The sequence below is a fragment of the Physcomitrium patens genome, chromosome 2 (genome assembly GCF_059467195.1).
Source record: "Physcomitrium patens ecotype Gransden chromosome 2, ASM5946719v1, whole genome shotgun sequence".
Classification (NCBI taxonomy): Eukaryota; Viridiplantae; Streptophyta; class Bryopsida; order Funariales; family Funariaceae; genus Physcomitrium; species Physcomitrium patens.
In genome coordinates, this window is record NC_143411.1 from 25,024,014 (window position 1) to 25,049,367 (window position 25,354).

General features: G+C 30.4%; 1 protein-coding gene across 1 annotated transcript; it reads right to left on the reverse strand.

Annotated features, from left to right (window-relative positions):
- Positions 1–10,588: 10,588 nt before the first annotated feature.
- LOC112276399 (chlorophyll a-b binding protein, chloroplastic) lies at positions 10,589–12,019 on the reverse strand. The gene is made up of 2 exons (XM_024507683.2): positions 11,799–12,019; positions 10,589–11,382 (listed from the first exon to the last, which is right to left on the reverse strand). Exons 1-2 carry the CDS (start codon positions 11,948–11,950, stop codon positions 10,731–10,733), a joined length of 804 nt encoding a protein of 267 aa, XP_024363451.1. The 5' UTR covers positions 11,951–12,019; the 3' UTR covers positions 10,589–10,730.
- Positions 12,020–25,354: the final 13,335 nt, after the last annotated feature.

Consider the following 25,354-nt stretch of genomic DNA (forward strand, 5'->3'; position numbering starts at 1 on the left):
ATTTAAAAAATAATTTTGACCAAATATATAACATTTTACATACATAAAATAATAAATAAATAGAACATTAAAAAAAAAAAAAAAAAAATCCCTTAAAGTTATTTTACAATAATGTTTGGTTATAAAAAGATCCCTGGTCATATCTTATCTTCAAATCAAGTATATCATAGCTTTTTAAATAGCTAAGAATTAGTAAAAAAAGTCCCCCCAAAAAGATATCAGTTTTACAACTTTTTTATAATAAATAGTTTAAAAAAATGATATGTGTACATATATATATATATATATATATTAAAGAATATTTACAAAAATAATTTTCATCAAAATATCTTAGATCTACTAAAAGAGACAATGACCTCTCTCTTTTAGCTAATATCATCTATTATATATAAAAAAAATATATTCATCAAATACTATTAACAATTAAAATAATCAATAATTTAAATTAGTTAATTATTACTAACAATTAAATAAATAAAATAAATTCGTAGTAAGGAGATATCTACTAATTCGTTTTTGGACAAAACTATAAAAAAAAAAAAAAAACTTGGTAAAAAAACATAAATTTAATAGTCTAACCTTATAATAATCTAATCTATTTCTTTATTTTTTCCTATTTTATTTTTTTTCTATCTCTCTCTTCCGTCTCTTTTCTATCATGCATCTTCAATATCCACAAGTTCAAGATTTTTCAGTATAAATAATAAAATCTTAGCATGTCATAGATTATCCATGCAAATTAGGTCAAAGAAAAATTCTACCTTATAATAGCATTAATTCTAGACACAAATAACAAAATTTTTGGCAAATTCCAACAACATTAAAAAATATATTCCTAAAACTTATCAAACAAAAGAATAGATATTATTCAATAATATTAAAATTGAATAAGAATACACTAAATTTTTCAAATGAATAACTCTTCAATTATAAAGTTTCCATAGATTTTATGCTTTTAAATTAAAAAATAAAAATAAAATAGATTAGAAGGTATTATAGCCATCAAAAAAGTCATGTGAAATGTGAAAGCAAAGCTTATGTAATATGATAATCAAAATCTTTTATATATATATATATATATATATATATACATACATATATAATAAGTTTTTTCTATCTAATGGCATTAAATAAGATTATTGCATGCTAAAAAATTTAAGGATCTAAAAAAGATAAAACCAAGATAATTATTAATTTAATGCCCTATGTAAATAGATCAAAGAAATTGAAATCATCTATTTTTGGACATATAGCAAAATCACTTGTCTTTAATACAAAAAATATGTGAATAACTTAAATTCTATTATTGCCATAATACTTTAGCATAATTAGCATTATCACTCTTTTAAAAATGTCTTTGAAAATTAAATAGTTGGATATGTATTGTAAACCAAAAGGAATCATTTTTATTGGATAATGTCATATTACATAGAATAAAATATATTTCTTTGACAAACATTGAAGTTTGTTTTTTTTTTTTTAATGTTACTTCCAAAATTTAATTAATAAACGTTAGAATCATTGTTGTATTGACAAGAAGATATAATTACTTTTGATTCTAAAATGCTAGTAACAAGGATAAACAAGAAAATAAAAATATTTTAAAATTTGACTAATTAATAATAATGAATTAATGTTGTAATAGATATACAATAAAAGAAGATTTTAAAAGATTCTAATAAGGCCTAGAAGGTTTTAGAAAGTTTTTAATGATTCCAAGAAGTTCCTAATAGATTCTAATAGATTCTAAAAGGCTTCCAAAAAGTCTTGGGAGGTTCCAAGAAATCTTAGATGATAGTAGAAGATTCTTGGAGGCTTATTTTACTTCTAAGTATCGAAAAAATTCCTTAAAGAACTTCCTTGCAATTAATATGTATATGAGTTAAGGTTGAAAGAATCTTTAGACTTAGAAACACAATATTTTTGTGGTTCAACTTAAATCTTTTGATCTTGTTTTTGTACTTTGATATTAATATAATTTAAGATATACAATAAAACTTTTATAATTTATTTCTTAAAATTCTTGAAGTTTTTTCTTACTTAAGTAGTTGATAAAGACAAGAATCTTAAAGAATTGAAAGATCAAAACATTCTTGTGTCATTCAAAAAGACTACATAATCATTCAAAGATGATATAATATTGAATTAGAATAGCTATTCAAAGATAAGAAGACTAAAAAGTCTTGAAACAAAATTAAAGACTAGAAAGACATTGACAAAAGTAAAGAAGGCTTTACTCTTGCCTTCATATATACTATCTAATTAGGAGCTATATGGAGATGTTCAATAGGACCTCCAATACATGTTGACTTTGTAAGACACATATTTTAAATTACAAGACAAATTTTTTATGTGTGCCACATAGTTAACTTATTTCACAAGCTACCAACACATATGACATATAATTAATTTTTTGATGAAGTTTTTAACCTATCAATCAATTATAAACTCATGTAAAGTCAAAACTACATCTATGAAGCTTCTAAAAAGCTTATTTAAATGATATTATGAAATTATTCTATTTTTATTTCCTTCTATCTAATAATATAAGTAATTATTGGAGTAAATATTTATGTCAGTAATATTATCTTTCCTTTTGGAAATGAATTCTATGAAAAATAATTATGAGGGTAAATTTCTCCCTCAATTTAAATTACAAGATGACATCAATTAAGAATTTTTTATAATTAGTGGTATGAAGTAGAAGATGGAATAAATAAAGAAAAGAAAGAAAAATAAAAAATAAGTGAAATAAGTGTAATCAAATTATTGCATATAAAAAAAGTAGTCTATAATTTTTTTATTAAGTTTTTACCTAATAAAAAGTAAAAATAAATATTTAAAATTATATTATTAGATAAATAATTTTATTATATTTTCAATGATATAAGAAACATATAAATCCAAATTATTATAAATAAGTTATAAAATTTTAAAGATAGGAAGTGAATAATTAAAAAGTTAAATAAAAATAGTTTACCTCAAGGATAATTTACTTATAAATCAAGGGTTTGAGCCTCACTAAGTTTCATATATACTATATATGGATTGTTAAGAGAGGCCACAAGGCCTTAGTCTTATCTTCCTAATTCTATTTAAGGTTTTATAATCCATATGAGACTTGAGCACCTCCTTTTTTATAAGGACTATACTAGCTATTGGTCCTCCTATTTTTTACTAGTAAAACTCATGATTTTACATTTTTGACTTCACCATGGTCTTTAAAAATATCCAATTAGCTCAAAAACCTTGTATGGCCTTCAAATATTATTTCATTTTTTCATAATGACTCCTAAAGTAATAAAACTTAATTTTATCAAGGTCTTTAAATTTTCTCTAAAAATTCCTAATTTTTAAAAAATAAATTCTAAATAAATTCTAAAATATTTTATAATATTTTTATAATTCTAATATCTATTTAAGATAAAATATTTTATATTTTTCTATCTTGGTAATTTTTTATAATAAAAAAATAAATTTAAATCTACTAAAAATCATATTTTTTTATATAATTAATTAAGAAGATATGTTCTTTTTCATGCTTCATCTAACTACTAATTAATTATTAATAGGATTTTTATAAATAATATATATAGATAGGAGACCAATGAAGATATTGATCTCAATAATTAATCTCTAATACTTAATAATAAATAAAAATAATAAGCCAACTAAGATAATTACTTATAAGATTTATTAAGATTCTATTTTTATAATTTTTCTTTTAATAATAATTTTATAATTTAAAAATAATTCAAAATTCTAATAAATACTTAAATAGTCAAAAAGACTTTTTAATCTTAATATTAGTATAATAAAATGACTTAAAACTATATTTTTAAAGAATACATCAATTTAGATGTATTGATGGGATTTACAACAATCATCATCTGTCATAAATCTTGATATTTTTTATCTTAGTTTTGATGGATGTTATTGATAAAAAAAACTTCGACTTTATTTCTTGCATTTATAAGATTCTTTGTTGGCTTCTATGTATATTCACTAATATCATATCTAGACCAATGAATCAATTATTTCAACCTATTTCAACGTTGCCTTAAATCTAAGACTTCTTTTACCTCATTCTCTTGATTATTATCTATTTTTATAAGAAGAAGTGATATTTGTCTCATTTGCATGATATTCATTGTCTTATATCGCTCAAAAAGAAGTATGTTGAATAAAAAATGGATCTTCATAGACTTCAATATATATAATCAATAAGCAATAAGATTGATTTGTGTAAAAATAAAAAATAATCTAAATCTATAATAATCCAACTTGTTGCAAAGGCGGCTAGTCTTAATATTGTGACAAAATAATCATATTTTATTGTGAATATAGAATTGACGTTGCTCCTTGCAATAAGAATCCACATTGATCTTTTGTCATTCTTGAGCTTGTCTTAAATATGCCTATATTTTTGTATGGAGCTCAGATAAATAATTTGTTAAATCTTTTGTCATAGGATCATCAACTTTTGAAAAGTCAAAAGTATCAAGATATAAATGATAATAATAATTAGCAAAAAATGGTATTTTTTCTATACAAAAATTTATTGTGTTATTATAAACAAACTCTACCAAAGGCAAAAGAATTATTCAATCATCTTATTGATAGTTGATAATACATCTTAAATACTTCTCCAACACTTGATTCATGTATTCTATCTATTCATGAGTTTGAAGATAAAAAGTCAAAGAAAACTTTATATATATTTTTAAAATATTAAAGAAGATTCTCTATAATTTTGATATAAATTAAGTCTTCCTATTTGATATAATATCTTTGGATAATCCATGATAGCAATAGATGTTGTCAAAGAAAACCTTAGCTATTTTTTCACCTTTGATAAATTTTATATATAATAAAAAATATACCATCTTGATAAAATGATCTACTATTACAAATATAAAGTCAACAAAACTTAAGATTAAAAGATTTATGATAAAATCTTTAAAAACAAAAAATGATGGTTGTTTTGGATTAGATAATGGTTGAAAAAGTCTATAAGGTTGATGATGAGGAGCTTTTGATTTCAAACAAATGTCACATGATTGAAAAAAATCTTTGACTACCTTTTATATTTGAGACCACCAAAAATCTCTACATATTAGTTTCAAAGTCTTATTGTATTTAAAATATCCACCTATTAGAAAGTCATGACAAGTTTGAAAAACATGTGATTATGCTTTACCTTCTAGAAAATATAATTATTTCTTGATATATAATAGATAATTCTTAAATTTAAACTTAAAAATATTATTCTTAGTATTATAAATAAGAGGATTAGAGTACATACTCAATTAAACTTATCTGAGAAAGATTAAGTCAATAGTGAATTTTGATTTTATTACTCCAAGATGAAAATGCTTTGGCTTCTAAAGTATTATTCTTTTTTGATAAAAGACTATATTTTCTTCTTTTGATGCGAAATAAAAATATTTCTTATTATTTTTGAAATCTTTTAATCTACAATAGTTTGAACTTTCTTAGGATCCATCATAAGACCATTGTTTGAGATGATGTATCCTAAGAAGTCAACTTGAGTAGTGTAAAATATACACTTTTCTATCTTGGCATATAATCTTGCATCTTTTAATTTTTTTAATATATTACAAACATGAATTTTATATTATTTTATATTTTTAAAGTAAATTAAGATATTATCTGAATAATATATTATAAAATCATCAAAAAACTCACAAAAAACATCATTTATTACATGTTGAAAAATAGTTCATGTATTTATGAGTCTAAAAGACATGACATTATATTTGAAATGTCTATACCTAGTTTAAAAAATAATCTTCTATTCATCTCCTTCTTTAATGTAAACAAGGTTGTATGCTCCTTATAGATCAATTTTTGTATAGATCTTTGTTTGATTGAGTTGGTCAAAAAATCTTGAAATCAAAAGTAGAGGATACTTATACTTGATGGTGATCTTGTTGAGTCCTCAATAGTCTACATATATCTATAGAAATCCATCTTTTTTATCTATAAATAAGATAGGTGTCTTTATTAGAGATTTAGAATGGCATATGAAGTTTTTAGCCAAATTTTCATTAATATATTCTTTTAGTTTAGCCAATTCATTCTTTGATAGGTTATAGATTGATCTTAATGGTGGTTGAGCTTTTTCTTGAAGATCAATAGAATAATCATAAGAATGATGCTTTGAATGAATATTCATATTTTTTTTAAAAAAAATCTTGATAATCTTAGTATTGGTTTAAAATACCATTTAAAGTTTTTTTTCCATTAACAATAGGTGTGGTATTTATAAAAAAAGTTGATCCTTCTTTTGGAGCATGTATGAAAGCTCTTATACTTATCAATAATAATTTGAATATATTGATTTTATAGATTTTTACTTACTTAGCATAATCTTTGGCTAAATTTTTTAAAAAATTAAGATTATAAGAAATTTATTCTATTAGAGGATTATATTTTTTTAGCCACAATATTCCTAAAATAATTTAATTACAAGTTGGTCTAATCACACTAAATATTATTAAACTATTATGACTACTTGTTAGTATATTTAACAAAATAATTCCATGTATAACATCTCTAGAAGTTAACAAACAACCATCTAATAATTCTACAAGTGCATGTTTGATTTTCTGAATTAAAAATATTTCTTATTTTTTAACAAAATCTTTGTCTTTAAAATAGGCTGAGGCTCTTGAATCTAATTAGACTAAGAATTTGTAAATTTTTTATCCTAAATAAACTTTTATTATGAAATAAGGTGAGCAATCTAAGGAAAGAATAAAAATTTTACTAGGTATTTTATAAGATTCTAGCCTCATGGTCCCTATTATAGCTACAAAAACTTATTTTTTGATACATTGTCTTCTTTGACAACCATGCTCTTCATTTTATGATTGCGTTGCTTAAAACATATCAAGTCAATTTGTATAGGCTCTAGCTTAAATAAGTAAGCTTCTAAAAACTTAAAAGGTATCACTATGGCTTAATTTATATCTCTCCAATTAAATCTTTGTTCTTGGCATCTTTCAAAAAGTTAATTGTTAGATGCAATGGCTTGAGCATTAAATTGTTCCTATGAATCTACTCTCAATATTGTGAATAGTAAATCTTTGACATTATCTTTCAACCTATATCTAAATTGATTAATATAGGCTTTATTATTTCAATCTATGTCGCAAGTAAGATTTTAAAATTTAATAGTAAATATGGTGGTTGAATATGAACTTTATTGTAGAGATATAAGCTTAGTTTCTACTATCCTTTCTTGATCACTTTCTTCAAATGTAGTTATAAACACTTTCAAGAATGAATTCAAATTATAGAATAGTTATGAATTTTTTTCCATCGAAGATATAAATAAAAAAAAAATACTTCCAGAGAGAAGTGCTTTTATGAATCCCACTTGAATAAATCCATTGGAATATTTGAAAAGAGTGAAACCTTTAGATAAAGCTTCACTTGTAGAAATCTTCAAAACTTGGATCTTATTCCATCAAACTTCTCGAATATACTTGTGAGCCATAAATTATGCACCAAAATTTTATTTAGTTAGTTTTTGGTGTTTTGATAAGATATAGTATTATTTATTTGTTAATTGTGAGAAAATAGAGGTTTTTAGGAAAAATGAAGTTAGTTGTAGTAAGAGTATAATAGAAGAAGATAGACAGTTACTTTGTTCTTGAAGCCACAAGTGATGGTGAAGGAAGAAGATGAAGAATTACTCTACTCTTGAAGCCACAAGTGATGGTGAAGGAAGAAGATAGAAAGTTACTTTGCTCTTGAAGCTACAAGTGATGATAAAAGAAGAAGTTGGAGAGCTATTTTACTCTTCAACTATTACTTCTATGACAATAAATCAAGTTGTTTCCTAGAGTATCTCTTTCAAAGATAAATATTTCTAAGTTAGTAAATTATTTTACATAAGTTTTGGCTAATTAAGTTATTAGGAATTAAAAATCTATGCATTGATTGATATCTATGGTGATTATTCATAACCTTGTGACAAATGGATATCAACTATTGGTCCTTTCTATAAAAGACATTGGTTGGAGATCATAGGGAGTGTAGGTTGACTTCTTAATAATAAGTTGTACTATTTATATAGATTAGCTTGTAAGAAGGCTTTTAAATTAGTTTTTACTTGCAAGTTACCAGCAATGGTAATTTCTCATAAATAGCGTGAAGGCTTGGATATATAAGGCCTTTTTAAAGCCTTGTTCTTCCTCTCTCATCTTTGATTTGAACCCTAGTGCCTATTTCTATCTAATTGGACCTATTTTCATCCAATTATATCTATTTTCATCTAATAAAGTTATTTCCATCCAATTGCACCTATTTTCATCCAACAACAATGTTTCCATCTAGTTACACCTATTTTCATCTAGTATCATTATTTCCATCCAATTGGACCTATTTTCATCCAATGCTATTATTTTCATTCAAATCTTTATTCTATCCATCTTTTTTTTATGTGACTAGTTTCATTTTACTATTAGACTAGTACCATTGTCTTCTAATTCATCACCTTATGTATGTTTTTTTATTGATTGTCTTCTTCAACTTGTATAAAAGTCCATGGCTTTCATGACTCTATTATTAACCATGGCCTTCAATTAAGTCTTTTTAAACAATAGCTATGGCCTTAGCAATAGCAGCCAATCCAGTGCATTGGTTGCAACCATGGCCTGCAATCAAGTCTTGTGACTATATCATGGCTTATATCCATTGCAATTTTCTAATATATGTAACTATTTTAGCTAAATCCACACTAGTCTACAAAGTCCACTAAAAAGTAGTTGCATGTATGAAGCAAACTTTTCTAGATTGTGTACAAATAAACTCTATATAAATAACAATGAAAGAATTATTCAAATGAAAAAAATACTCTGGAATTCAATTACTATAAATTTTACGTTAAATAAAGAAAAACTACAAATTCTAGATATTAGTTAAAGACTAATCTGAAAATAAAACATAGTTTATGATACAAAATAAAATGTCATAAATTGGTAGTACTTTTCTATCTAACTGTCATTATTTGCAAAAGATTTAACAGACAAAGACATGTTGGCTTCCATAAATTGAATTAAAAAAAATAAATAAAAATAAAAAAAACCCATTTTCATTAATGAAAGAACAACATATACTTTGCTTCAAACTACGTCCACTTTCAAGATAAAAAATCATATGGTGGATGTAGTAAGATATTTTGCAACATCTATAATTTATTTTTTTAATGTATATTGGAGATTTTATTCCATGGTTGATTTTCACTACCTTTGATTCCTGTTACCTTGTCATTTTCTGCTTCCTAATTTTACACTTGTGTACTACAAAGATTACAGAATATCCCAAGCACCAGTATTCACTTTCATTGCATTCAATCCATTTCAATATGAATGCACGATTTCAATCAACTTTCAATCAATCTATGCCATTCCACTATTCTCTTACAGTAAGTTTGCACTCAACTGTATCAGGAACAATTGGAACTAACAAAATGTACTTGAAATAGTAATATTGTTTACATTAAACTCATCACTTCAGTATTTCACTTCGCTTCAATATTTTCATGTGAACTACGATTATGCCTACGAACACTGATCCACAATCATCGTCTCCAACTTCTCCTTCATGATGTCTTTATATGCCCCATGTACAATAGCCACTTCTTCAATCATCATGAGAAAAGAAAAGATCATTCAACCTTGCCAGATTCTTACTCATACATAGGGCTGCCTCTCTTCCACCTACATAGAAATATCGTTCCTATACTAAATTGAAACATGACCTTCCTTCCGAATTGAAAACAGAAACAAAGGTGCACTTGTGCATCGAGCAATGCCTGTCTTCCAGTTCTCCATCCTTGCACAAATCACGACAACCTCCATACACAAATTCTCCTCTCACCCCTTCAACATTCGCATAGCACCACTCACTTGTTACACAGTCCATCTACATTCCCTCACCCTGCTCCGACCAAAATTGCACTGCCCACTCGACGCTCTCACATAGAATTTCTCCACATACGAGCCATTCACCGCTTCGGCTTATTACCCTCCCACATCACCAGCAACCTACGTCGATGAAGAGAATCTAATATCCCGATGTGAAACTGACCATCATCTATACTGCTTGGGATGTGAGAGGCGGAGAACTTCGTCAAGACGTTGTTTTGCCACAAGACGGGTTGGATGCCAATTATCACTGGTACGCACCGATAAACACCAATCACACACCATTACCACCGATCTTCTCCCCCGACGTGTACACCACACTCTGCACATAAACTACAAGTTTCCCCCCGACCCTCCTTCACATTCACAGTTTCGGCTCTCACCGTCTTTCACTCCACGAAACCACTCCCCATCACCTCATTCTGCTATTCACGCCTCCCCCGCAGAATACAAACATCGCAAACACGACCATCGCCCGTTCAACCACGCCCCCATCACATCGATCCCGCAAGACATGGCGCTACTTCCCATACCGGCCGAAACCAACACACACCCGTCTGCGTACGGAACCGTTCCATGCCCACATCCACACCCGCCTCCCCGACCCTCCGCCCAGTTGCAATTCCCAATTACAATAACACATCCACAATTTACTCATTCACACTCTCCCAATGTACAACTGTGCGAACGCCGCCAACCCGACTGGTGGCTCCGTCTAGGTGACAGACTCTCGCAGCTCACAGAAAATTAAATCGGCTCTACCGCGCCATCCTAGTTCCCGGGGGTGAAGTTGGTGGCGTACGCCCATGCGTTGTTGGCCACCGGGTCGGCCAAGTGGTCGTTCAAGTTCTCCAATGGCCCCTTTCCGGTCACGATCGCCTGCACGAAGAACCCGAACATCGAGAACATCGCCAATCGCCCGTTCTTGATCTCCTTCACCTTCAGCTCCGCGAAGGTGTCGGGGTCGTCAGCCAAACCCAAGGGGTCGAACGACCCTCCCGGGTAGATGGGGTCTGTCACCTCGCCCAGGGGTCCTCCCGCAACACGGTAGCCCTCCACGGCTCCCATCAGCACCACCTGGCATGCCCAGATCGCCAAAATGCTCTGGGCGTGCACCAGGCTCGGGTTGCCCAGGTAGTCCAACCCGCCCTCGCTGAAAATCTGCGCTCCGGCCTTGAACCACACCGCCTCGCCGAACTTCACGCCGCTCTTCGCCAACAGCTCCGGGGTCAGGCACCCCAAAGCCCCCAGCATGGCCCACCGGGCGTGGATCACCTCCAGCTCCCTGTTGCGGGCGAACGTCTCCGGGTCGGACGACAGTCCGGCGGTGTCCCACCCGTAGTCTCCAGCGAACTCGCCGGTCAGGTACGACGGAGTCTCGCCGGAGAAGGGGCCCAAGAACTTGGGTCGGTCAGCTCCGTACCTGAGCAACAGTCCGACGTTCGGCTTAGGCATACGTTCCTCTCTATCCCTCACCAATGTCACCTCAGCAATGCACACCCTCGCCATAGCAGCTCTGACCCCAACATTTGTCACACTTCCAATGCCCCACCGCCGATGCCAACCTCCATCTCTCACCTCTCACCTCTCAAGCTGCTCCGCGCGTGGACAACCAAACCGACCACACGCCCCGGCCGGATGCCATTCCGATTTCCAAATTCAAGGCCTCCACTGCTTCATGGCCTCCGCCCCACAATCCCCAATCCCCAATCCACAACACACTCCGCTCAACCCCAATCCCCAACACACTCCGCTCAACCCCAATCCCAATCGCGCTCCCAACACAACCATCAAGCACTCAAAACTGTCATCCCAGAGTTCGTCAAGTGGGGACCATACCAGATGCTGTCGCTGCCAGCGGACTTGCTCACGGTCCGCCGCATCGTGACGCGGGCCTCCACATTGCCCACCTTGCGGGACAGCTCGTTCACGGGCTTGAGCACACCCTGCCCAGCCAAGGCTGTCGAGTGCATCGCGGTAGCTCCTGCCATGTCTGCACACACGTTCCCGAACGGAGGGTCTCCAACAGAATGGGAAGCGATGAAGTGGCGATACCGGGCCGACTGTGCACGGAGGACCCAGCTCGGAGGAGGGCCTTATAGCGACTTCGCCCAGCGCAAAATCATGCTCGGGGCACTTCTACGGTCACCGGATTGGATAAGCCGAGATATCTCCACTGAGATAGCGAGATGGAATTCCCATCGAGCTGACCGCTGCTGGCCGCTGCTGCCAACCACGGAAACGGATTCCGCTGCCTCCAAAACCAGATGAATGTCACATTCCTCTGGCACCACTGTGGTCGTCATGGCCCATCTCGTGGTCAGCGGGCTGTACTGTTGGAAGCCCACGCAGCACCCAGTTGCAACAGAGTAAAAAGCCATGCTCATGACATCCTGTGGCTGGGAAGGGCAACTAAACCTATTTTAGAGGGGTAAATGTCACACCTACGTGACATGTTGCATTCTGCGCACAGAACTAGTGTCAAGAGTATGTGTATAAATGTATATGTATGCTCACAACCAACATGGCATTTGCACAAACCATTCACACAAACACAAATGTATTATTTGATAATTATAAGGCTTGAGGTGCATAGGAAGAGTTTGGAGGGCCTACCTAATAGCTTATATATATATATATATATCTATATAGAAACAAGAATAGGGCAACCATTAGTCTCAAGAGAAGCTATGTTGTACTTTGGTCTTAGTATAAAACTTTGTAATGTCATCATATTTTCCAACTATCCTTCTAGTTCTTTTATATCTTATTATTGTTTGTTGTCTCTTAAGCTTCTTTCTTCTTTAGTGGTATATGAGTATATTGACTATCAAATTCTTATTCACAATTAGTAGCTTCGTTGCATTTTTTTTGTTAAGTAAACTTTCATCTACTTGTAGGGTTGTAAAGAAAGCAAAATTAGATATATTAGCAAAAATAATACAATATGTATCTTTGAACGGATGTAAAGAATAGTGTTTAGCAGAAATTATCAAAAAGATCTTAGATTGATATTTGGAGAGGTTTGGTGATGAATTAGGATCAAAACCACACCTTAGGTTATAAAAGTGGGTGTTTAGAATAAAAAAATGGATTTGTTTTGTTGATTGCAAAAAATATTCAAAGATTAACTTGATGTAATTTCTTTTAGACTTGATTTTGGATGTGGATAGAATGATGATTTCATAAGATTTGAAGATGAGAATATTAAATAATGGTTATGTCCTATTATTTGCAATAGGATTGTAGATGAAGACCAAAATAAGCATTTTTTATGGAGTGGTATAAATGTAAGTAAGATTCTTAATTTGGATTGAATTTAGTAGTTCCTATTGCTTTAAAATGATGTCATTACTTGAAATATAGTAAAATATTTTTGAATAGTTTGTTCAAAAAATTGATTGTTTTTATTTATTTATTTATTCTTATTTCTTATAATATCTTTTAGTTACAAAGGTTTTGAAATTTGCATATATCATTAGCAAAGAGTGTTTTTAATTCCTTTTCATTGTAATTTGAAACTTTGAATTTAATTAATTAATTTCATCAATGGTTATTTAAATTTAATTGGATAAGATTCTTTGAATTTAAATTTGAAGAAACTTTGAGGTTTTTAAATTTTTTAAATTTATTATTATTTATTTATTTTGAACAATCTGCCTATCTAATTGAAATGATTTTATTTGAGCCAATAATGAACTTAGTTTGATGTATTTTTGCTTAATTTGATGCCATGTAAATAGTTCAATAATGAGCTATTTTTGCTAATAAATTGACATTTAGGTTGATAAAAGAAGATGGCTAATACTTACATGAATAAGAAGCTTTTTAATTCAAATTTTAAGTTTAATATTCTTTAAAATTTATATACTTAGAATTTATAAGTATTATAAAATTTGTACACTTTTATAAGAAAAATCAACAGTTTAATTAATTCATCTTGAGCAATTCTACCAACTTGGAATTAATTGTAGTAACAATATCCATCATTTTTTGAAGATCATAAGTTATAATCATAAAGAAATTGCTAACTACTCAAAAATCATCTTTTATTTGTAATACTATTTTCTTCTCTATTTTTGATGCTATAAAAATATTATTTCAAGTCTCGTTAGAAACAAGTATTATTATTTAAAATCTTATATTTAAATAAAATATTTAGAAAATACATCTTTAATTATACGTGATTCTAAATACAATTTTTGAACAAATCTTAGCTTTATTGTAATATGCAATATAATAAAAATTATGATTTATAATAATAGATTTTTTTTATTATTATTTTTTTTATAACAATGTTGCTTACAAAAAAAATCAAATGGCACAAGGTTAGTTGGAACTAGAAGAATAACAAGTAGGAAGATAAGAACAACAATGACAATATCAAAACATATATTTAGATATAACTTGAGTATGGAATAAGAAGTTAGAATAGTCAAGGATTTGAAAAATATCACAATATATTTTCATGAAATTGCAAGTTCAATACAATGTTTTGATAGTAGAATCTCAAGATAGAATATTACAGGGCCAAAGGCCATATAATTCTAAGATTTTGATAGTAAACAAGCTCATTCATAAGAAATGTGTGTATGTGAGTGGTACTTTTATAGAGTTGTATCTCAAATATGTTTGTTATTTCTAAACCTCTAGTAATATTTTTTAACTATATTAAGGAGCATCGCGTGACAAAACTTTTAGGGAAGTCAATGGAGAATGAATACAAGATCTATAAGCAAGCTGAATAGAGGAAGTAGAATAGGAAGGAACACAGAAAGAACTTTCTTCAACCATCGTTAATTTAGTGAGCTTAGGAAATATTTGAAAGAAGCCGCCATTGTTATTATCTTTGAACAAACTAAAGATTTTTAGATTTAATTATAATAATATTTTATAATAATAGAAAATTGTATGAAAATAAATTTATAAGAGATGCTATAATATTACAATAATTTCATATAAATAGTCAATACCTTACAACATAGAGTCCAAATAACCTAACAAAGGATACAACAAGACTCCAACCAAAAGTCTACCTATTATGGGGGTTATGAATACTCCAACAATGTTTGTATCAATTCTAACAATGGTAGTGAACTAGAGACATCTAAACCTCAAATATCTCATTTTATACTATACAAGTGACTTAGATAAGCATATCAAAGCTTATCTAATTATGGTTGAGATTAACAAAGTCTTATCTCTCAAAACATTGAAACAAATGTTTTGAATAATATTAAGAGAAGCATGTATAAAATGATTTCTATCATTTACATAAAGGCATTCCAAAACCACTTAGAAAGGCTTTACACTAAGTTTTATTAAGAGATTCAAAGACATAGAAACTAACAATAACATCTTACTTGGATTATCAAAAGTTAAACAAATCAACCACAAAATAATAAGAGATTATCTATGTCAATAATCTAATCTTTTGAAAAAACTTGATAGTATTTTTATAGATTCTATTCAAACTTTATGGTTTAAATAAAAACTATGACTTAGAATTTGGCAAAATATGATGTATATGTGATCAAAGAATATGGAAAAAATAATAGAAGTTACTCTCAAGTTTGGACTTATACTTGTCTTTTTTACAAAAATAAGAAAAAATGAATTATGGTAATACTTTGGTGATTAAAAATATTTTCATGAAATGTAATTAAAAAAATACCAATAGGATTCAGCTAATCCTAACAATTACTTAATATATATTTGAAGCAAATTAACTATGGCAATTATTAAAATGATAGAAGAAATTAAGTATAATATATTTTAATTATAATATAATGGTTGATTAAATATCTAAATAACAAAAATATATTTATGTTATAAATGTAGAGCCAACCACAGAATTAATAAATGCATTTATGGACAACAATGGTGAATGATGTACCAAAATCAACAAACCAATGCTATTATGAGGTGACCATCACGAGCACAAAAGTATTCTATTTACATACTATATCTATGGTATAAGCTAACTATGCTATTGTAAGCATTTGAATAACCTAATGCTGACATAAAACACTAAAAGAAACAAATCCAAAATCCTATATTTTATATACTTCAAAACATTGGAAGAGGCTTGAGAAGATTTGTGAGCAAGTATAATAAGAACTATGCACACATCAAAATACAAATCCAACAATCTTTAGGTCTAAGTAAACCATGATTGAAAATATATTTAAGAACACTATAGTTACTATTACATCAGCTCAATTGCTCAAATTCAATTCCAAGCTATTGTCTTATCTAAAATACAAGGCCTATCTAAAACCATTGAAGAAAGTGGTTGCTGATTTGAACATTTTAACAATGATCTAGATGCCATAGTTATTAAAATTGGCATTGAAAACCACGAGTTAAATAGTATACTTATAAATGGAGGATCTAAAATTTATGTGATTGCAAATCATATCTACAAATTCTTTAGACGACTTCAAATTGAAGCATCTTTATTCATATTTTAATAAACTAATGATGCTTGAATTAAATCTTTAGATATGTTTCAAAATACAACCATTGTAATAGAAGAGATTCAAGTCTCTGTTGTGTTTTTCATAGTTGAAATATCAATTATGAATCATTTTTGCTTATCTTAAAAATCATTGTAGCCTATACATTGAAAAACTTGCGTTGTTAGTCAAGGCATGTGTCCTACAAAGTCAATACATATTGGAGGTCCTATAGAACATCGCCACATAGCCCCTAATAAGATAGTATATATAGAGACAAGAGTGAAGCCTTCTTCACTCTTCTCAACTCCTTTCTTGCTTCCAGTCTAATTTCAAGGGTCTCTCATTTTCTTAACTTTTGGCAATAGTCTTTCCCGTTTCTTTCTTAATATACATATCATGTTATTTCTATTTTGTCATCTTTCTATGACAGAAGTCTCACTTGTTTATTTGTCTTTATCATATTCTTGTGCTGGATAGATTGACAAGAGTACACTTACAATATCAAAGCTTTGTCTAATCTTCATTAAGTGTGGATTACTCCTTTTTCTTGATAAGATATAAGCATATTAGAAGATGCGGATTATCCTCTTCTAAACTAATATTGTCCTTAGTATTTTCTTTGTTCTCAAGTTTTCTCTTCTATTTGTCTTGAGCATTATTAGACATTGAACTTCAATCCCAAAGTTATCCAACTCCAGGATCGCAAGTTAGATTCATTGGTACGCTTTTTTCAGGTTCAGCATTATCATGGTTTTCATCTTTTTTTGAACAACAAGATCCAATATTGGATAATCTAGAGGCTTTTTTGGCAAAGTTTCGATCCATGTATGGAGAATATGATGTAATTCATGTTGCAACCAATAAGATCTGTATTTTATAACAAGGCAATCAATAAGTAATGATAAATGCTTCACAATTTTGACAACTTACAACTAATATCAAGTGAAATGATAGTACACTTATTAGTAAATTTTTCTATGGATTACAGTATGAGATAAAAAAATTAATGCTCAACTTATCTGATCCTCAAACATTGAGTCAAGCAATTGACTTTGCTATGAAGTGCGACAATTACCTTTTTGAATTCTAATCTGAGAATCGTACAAGTGGACCTTAACGTTACTATAATTCAATAGCAATACCATCATCTCTTCAATATATACTTTCGAAAGTAGAGGATATGCAAATTAATGCAGTATATCTCAAACCTCTTAATGAGCAAGAAAAGACTCGCTGTAGTCAAGAAGGATTGTACTTATATTATAGAAAACCTAAGCACACTGCTCAATATTTTCCAAAGAAGCAAGGCAACCATAAAATGAGGAGTATGGTGATCAATGGAGATAGCATGTCAAAAAACGAATTTGTCTAGCTATAATAGGGAGCATGCGGCTGAAACCTTGTACAATGCCTAATGAAGGTCTTATCCTCTCCTTAGAATCCTCTCCATGTTTTACAATAAATGTTATTCTAAGACCTAAACATCTCAAAGCCTTTGCCTTGCTAGATTCAGGAGCCACAGCATGTTTCTTAGATGAAAAATTTGCTAAAAGATATAGTATATTTTTAATAAAGAAAACTAAATCTGTTCATGTAGAAGTCATAGATGGTCGTCCGCTATCTTCACGAGATGTTACTCATAAAATCCTTCTTATAGAAATAGCAACTAATGGTCATAGTAGCTTTGTAATATTTAATATCATTAGATCTTCTTCTAATCCAGTCATTTTAGATTTATCATGGTTAAAAAAATATAATCCTAAAATAGATTTGACTTCTCATAGTCTTGTCTTTTCTAAAATTATAACTAAGAGTATGGTTAATCAAGTAGAAAGTCATAAGTCTAATATAATTAAACTTATATTTGTAGGTGCAAGTGCTTTCTTGCATGCTGCAAAAGAAGGATCACCTTATGTCATTATGCCACACCTGTTTCCATTGTTGAAAAGACTTCAAGTGGCATTCCAAGCCAATATCAAGATTTTTAAGATGTATTTGAGAAAAAGAATGCATATATTCTTCTAGAACATCATTCCTAAAATTGCTCAATTGACCTTCAAGAAGGAGCACAACTGCTATTTGGACCAATCTAAAATTTATTTCAAAATGAATTGGTTGAACTCAAGGAGTATATTGAAGAGAATTTGGCCAAGAACTTCATATGCCATTCCAAATTTCTAGCAGGAGCTTCAATTTTATTTGTGAAGAAAAAAGATGGATCATTGCGGATGTGTGTTGATTATCGAGGACTCAACAAAATCACTATAAAAAATAGGTGCCCACTACGTTTGATATCTAGACTTCTTGATCAGTTGAATCAAGCTAAGATATATAGAAAAATAGATCTATGGAGAGCATATAATTTGGTATGCATCAAAGAAGGAGATGAATGGAAGACTGCGTTTCGAACAAGGTATGGATATTTTGAATATAACATCATGCCTTTTGGACTTATAAATGCATCAGCAACATTCCAACATCTAATGAATGATGTCTTTTGAGAGTTTTTAGATGATTTTATTGTCTGTTACCTAGACGACATCTTAATCTATTCTAAGAATGAAGAAGAACACGAACTTCATGTTTTCCAAGTATTACAAAAACTAAGAGATACAAGATTCTATGCTAAGATAAAAAAGTGTGTATTTCTCACTACTCAAGTCAACTTCTTAGGATACATCATTTCAAATGATGGACTTATGATGGATGCTAAGAAAGTTCAAACTATTGTAAATTCGAAGATCTCAAAAATGGTAATAGATGTCCAATGTTTTTTGGGATTTGCCAACTACTATCGGATCTTCATCAAAGACTTCTCTCAAGTTGCAGCTCCACTTACATATTTGACTTGCAAAGACAACCTTCAATAGAGTCAAGAAGTAGAAGTAGCATTTGAAGCTTTGAAGAAAGCCTTTGTTTTTGCACCAATCTTATATTGTGTCAATTTTTCTAAACCATTTTTTATGGAAACAAATGCATTAGACTTTGCTTTAGGTACTGTATTGTCACAAATGGGAATAGATAATAAACTTCACCCAATAGCTTTTTATTCCAGAAATTTTTTAGCAACTGAGATCAATTAGGAGATCCATGACAAAGAACTTTTTGCAATCGTGGATTTGTATTAAGAATGATACCATTATTTAGAAGGTTCTCTAGCCTAGTCATAGTATATACGAATCACAAGAACCTTGAATATTTTATATCAATATATGTTTTGAATTGTTGCCAAGCCCGTTGGAGTATGTCTTTATCAAGATTCGAATTCAAGATCACTTATCGTCTAAAAAAACTACAAGGTTTGTCAGATGCACTCTCTAGATGATCTTACCTTGGACCAAAAGAAGGAGATGCTGCTTTTCATCAACAACAAATAATTCTCTTGAAGCCAGAGCATCTTCATCTTTGAGCTATGAAATCAACACTAACTGATGATTTAACTTTCAATAAGAAAGTTCAGTCAAGTATGTCTTCTCATCCTTTTATTCGTGATATTAAGAGAAATCCTTCAAATTCTCATGATGCTTCTAAATTTGAATTCAAGAAGAATCTACTATATTTTGAGGGACGCCTATATGTTCCAGAAGATGAAGCTCGATTCCGTGTTCTTCAAGCTCATCATGACTTTCCAGTAGTAGGACACTTTGGGTACAATAAAACTTAGGAACTAATATTCAGGGATTTTCGGTGGGCACAAATGTTGAAAGCAGTCAAAGATTTTATACAAACTTGTGATATTTGTTGGAGATCAAAAACTCCTTGTCATCGATCTTTTAGACTTCTTCAGCCATTATCCATTCCAGAACAACCATGGTCTTCTATTTCTATGGATTTCATCACGGATCTTCCAATCTCAGGTTCTTATGACTCTATATTCGTGATAGTAGATCATTTTATCAAGATGGCACATTTTGTACCCTATACAAAATCTATCATAGGTGAAGAAATAGCTAAGCTTTTTCTTGACAATATCTATCGCTATCATGGATTACCTAAGCATATTATATTAGATAGGAGAACTCAATTTTTATCAAGATTTTGGTGGACTCTTTTCAAGATTCTAAAAGTGGATATAAAACTATCTTCGACATTCCATCATCAAACTGATGGATAAACGGAGTGTGTTAATCAAGTTTTGGAGCAGTATATAAGATGTATCATTAACTATCAATAAGATGATTTGACAACTCTTTTACCATTGGCAGAGTTTGCTTACAATAACATGGTACATTCTTCTACAAAAAAAATACCTTTCTTTGTCAATTATAGTTACCATCCACAACTTGATACTTTTGACTTTTCAAAAGTTGATAATCCTATTGCAAAAGATTTGGCAATTCATTTATCAGAGCTACATGCAACGATGAAGGGGTAGTTAAAAGAAGCTCAAGAACAACAAAAGGTCAATGCAGATGTCTATCGAAAGGAACAACCACCATTCTTCTTGAGTGATAAGGTATAGCTACTTTGTTGCAATATCAAGACCACTCATGTTTGTGACAAGTTGGACTATCAAAGGGTTGGACCATTTTCTATTTTTGCACAAATCAATCCAGTTGCATATCATTTACACCTATCAGAGTCAGTGAAAATCCATCCAATATTCTATGTGTCTCTTTTTGAATCATACAAGAAAGTGGACATATCAAGAAGAAGACAAGCTCCACCTTCTCTTATAAAAGTGGACAATAATGAAGAGTTTGAAATGGAAGAATTCTTAGATTCAAGGCGATGCCAAAATAAATTAGAATATCTTGTCCATTGGTGCAGATATGATATTAGTGAATGCACATGAGAGCCAATAAAGAATCTTGGAAATGCAACAAAGGGGGTTGAGGCTTTTCATCGATGACATCCATCAAAATCAAGATGAAAACCTTCTTTATAAAAGAAATAAGATTTAGGCAAGATAACATTCTACTTTCAATCCTTGTTTGTAGCTTCTTTGTAGTTGTGACATTCAAGAGATGGAGAATCAGCAACCAACAGATTCGACTCAAGAGCCTTCGTTTCTGACTTGCCAGACGAGATATTATAATTGTCACAACCTTCAAGACGATACAATAGAAATGAAGATCTTCAAGAACAACATGTTTTTCTTCGAATAAATGGCAAGATACAACGCGTTTGGTATCACGACCTTGGAAGGGATTCCTGATGTTTGGTGATTTTCATAGAGGTAGGAACAACTCTTGATGGTGTTCCAAATATTTTATTTGAAGGAAGTTATGAAGGCCTCAACAATGATCAAATAATTGGGTGGTCTTCCCACTCTGGAATGGGACACTACCGATGGTTGAGAGGTCCTATCAATCGTCTTCAAAGAGAATAAAGATCAGAGTATGTGGGGAATATAATTCGTTGGATCATAGATTTTCTTAACATATGATTATCGCTCCTTGTAGAACTCATTCCTAGAAGGGGCGGTAATGTCATGGACAAACGCATGTAAGCCAATAATTACATATATAAATAGGTAGAAGTAAGTAAAAATAAGTAAAAGTAAGTTAATTCTATAGTATTTGATTTAAAAGCTTCCTAAAAGCTTAATAGATGCTACTTTCACTTTATAGGTGTCTTTAATTGACTTTTTGGGATTAAAAATGTGGTCAACAAGTTGGCCATGTGCCACATATATTGTTAACTTGAAGACCAATCTAACTATGTGGCCTACACATAGAAAAACTTGCCTTGTAAGTCAAGGCATGTATACTACAAAGTCAACACATATTGGAGGTCCTATAGAATGTTGCCACATAGCTCCTAGTAAGATAGTATATATAGAGACAAGAGTGAAGCCTTCTTCACTCTTGTTAATTCTTTTCTTGCTTCCAGTCTAGCTTCAAGGGTCTCTCGTTTTCTTGGCTTTTGGTAATAGCCTTTCCCGTTTCTTTCTTAATATACATATCATGTTATTTCTATTTTGTCATCTTTCTATGAGAGAAGTCTCACTTGTTTATTTATCTTAATCATCTTCTTGTCCTTAATAATTATACAAGAAAAACCTAATTACCAATTTATTAACTTATATACAACTATTGGATCTTAAGGCTAAATATTGACCAAAAATTACTAGTGTTTGTACTAGAACCAAACTTGGTCCCTATAACAATAATTAATCTTGAAAAAATAATGAACAACAAAGAATTAGATGTACTTATTAATTTTACTATTAAGCTTCAAGACAATCCTATAATTGACAAATAATTAGCATATATCAAACTTAAAAGAAAAGTTATCACAAAATGGTTTCAAAATTTAAAGAAAAAAATAGAAATATCTAGTCATAGGACATTTAAAGAATCCAAACATGTCAACATAAATGTCAATACATCAAATAAAATAAAGACTACCATGATACCACTCTAACATGAATACTAAGATATTTTTGCATGGTTGCATAAAGATCTAAAGGATCTACTTGCTAAGATTAATAAGCATTAAATTGATCTTGTTTCAAATACCTTTCACATAGATATATATTTACCCTCATAATTATGTAGATAATAAGAATATATAGAAATAAGTCAAAGTAGATTAATATGATAATATCTTATGAAAAGCTTCCTAGAAGCTTTATAGACACTACTTTGTTTTTGTACATGTCTATAGGTGATTGATAGGTTGAAAACTTTACCTATAAAGAAACTACATGTCGACATATTGACCACTTATTGCACAAGTTAAAAATATGGTGCACATCTAAGAAACTTGCCTTGCATATTATACTTCTGTCTTCCAAGTTGGATGCATATTAGAGGTCCCACAGCATGTCACCACATAATTCTTAGTTAAGTAGTATATATAGAAGCAAGAGTGAGGCCTTCCTCATTCTTATCAATTCCTTTCTTACTTTTAGTCTAGTTTCAAGGGTCTTATGTTTTCTAGTCTTTAGCAATAGCCATTCCAATTCTTCCTTGAATATACATACTTTCTTCTATTTTGTCACTTTTCTTTTGACACATATTCCATAAGTTTATGTATCTTCTTCTAGTTTGTATCCTTAACTGATTGACTAGAATATACATACAATAATAGAGCTTTGTCTTTTTTCAATTAAGAGTAGATTATTTTTTTTTTAATAAGACATAAGTATATTAGAAGTTATAGATTATCCTCTTCTAAACTAATATTATTTTTAGATTTTTTTTCTTGATTCTTGAGTATTTTATTTTGTGAGAATAGACATTTTTTTTTTTTTTTTTTTTTTTTTTTATTGTATTAGCATGGCAGATCTTATTCAAATGAAGAGTGCAATAGCTCAAATGCATGAACAAATGAGAGAATTTTTATTTGCAATGCATCAACTCAGTCTACTACCATAAGTAGTAATAAGATTATCAAGCAATGAAGATATATAGATGATTGGAGTTGCTTCAATATCTACATTAAGCCATATTACTGCTTCTACAATAGAACCTCATTCAAATTTCAAGGATCCAAATATTAGATTATCTAAAAAGTTTAATGGTACAAGATCTAAGTTTTGAAGATTCATCAATCAAGTGCAACTAGTGATTGAACTACAACCTCAAAGTTATCCAATTCAAGGATCACAAGTCAGGTTTATTAAAATACTACTTTCAAGTTCTACTTTATCATGATTTTCATCATTTTTTGAATGACATGATCTAATATTGGATAAATTCAAAGCACTCTTAGTAGAATTTTGATCTATGTATGGAGAACATGATGCAATCCATATTGCAACCAACAAGATTTGTATCTTACGATAAGACAATCGATCAATGACATTATTACTGTCATATTTTGTGATTTGCTATTTGAGAATATATTGGATATCTAGTTGTACATACTTAGGTTAAACTTTTATATGTATCTTTTCTTAGCTTCCAAAACTTCTTTATTTTGCATAAAATTCAAAATGTAGCAAAATTCCTTCAAAACATATTTTTTCTGTGAAGGATTTTTTCTTCATGAACTTTAGAAATTCATAACTCTTGATCAAACAATTCAGTTTGTCTCAAATTTATAAAATAGGTAGAATTAATCTTAATGTATTACCACAAAAAATCACAATTACAAATTCATTCCAATCTTCAAGAATCTAAGAATCCCTAGTAGTTGCTTTGAACCCTATTTTACAAGCACCCAAGCACTATTTTCTTAATACCTCAAGGACCTAATATTCAAATGCTATCAAACTTGTGTAAAAATTTTACTTACATAAATATATATATTTTCTAATATTTTGAGCCAATATCTTATCAAACTGCTCAAGATATAACTCAAGACACAACCATTAGTAAATCGGGTCTCTTACCACCTTTGGATTGCATGCACTGACTTCAAAATCCAATATCTCTTTCACTCCAACTTGGAATCTAACAAGCAATATGCAAAAAGTGTAGTTGCACAAGTGCTCTCTCTAGTTGTGGTCACCGATCTTCAATTGCTTTTTGTACGCGTGTGTTATGTCAAAAAGAGTGACAATAGCTCACAAATTAATACCTTAACTTTCAGCACCTATATCTCCTTCATATAAACTCCAAATCATACAAAACTTACACCAAAACCATGGCCAAAAACTTGAGCTCTCTAACCCTAGTTTTCAAAGTCTGAATGGTCCTGAAAAATTAATCCTAATCTCTAATATGGCCTCGGGCATCCTCCTCAAAGTCCATTGGTTATGATTTTTGACCAATAGGAATGGAGATTTTCATCATCCATCTCCATTCATTTATATGGATGTCCTAAATTCTCTTTTTATTACCAAAATCCCTCTGTAACACTTTTCTTTACAAGATTTATTCAATATATGTCTCAAATACTAAATTAAAGAACTAAAATAAGACTTCAAGGGTCACCAATGTCTAATAAAGGTGACTCTTAATATTTAAAGCTACTACCAAAAAAATCAATCTCAAAAGCCACTATGAAAAAAAATAAAGTTATATAAATTCTAATAATAAT

Bases quoted from the DNA above. Each gene is read 5' to 3' on its own strand.
- LOC112276399 (XM_024507683.2), bottom strand. From the start codon at position 11,950: ATGGCAGGAGCTACCGCGATGCACTCGACAGCCTTGGCTGGGCAGGGT. The intron at 11,383-11,798 runs GTATGGTCCCCA...ACTGTTGCTCAG, and splicing joins GCTGGCAGCGACAGCATCTG to GTACGGAGCTGACCGACCCA.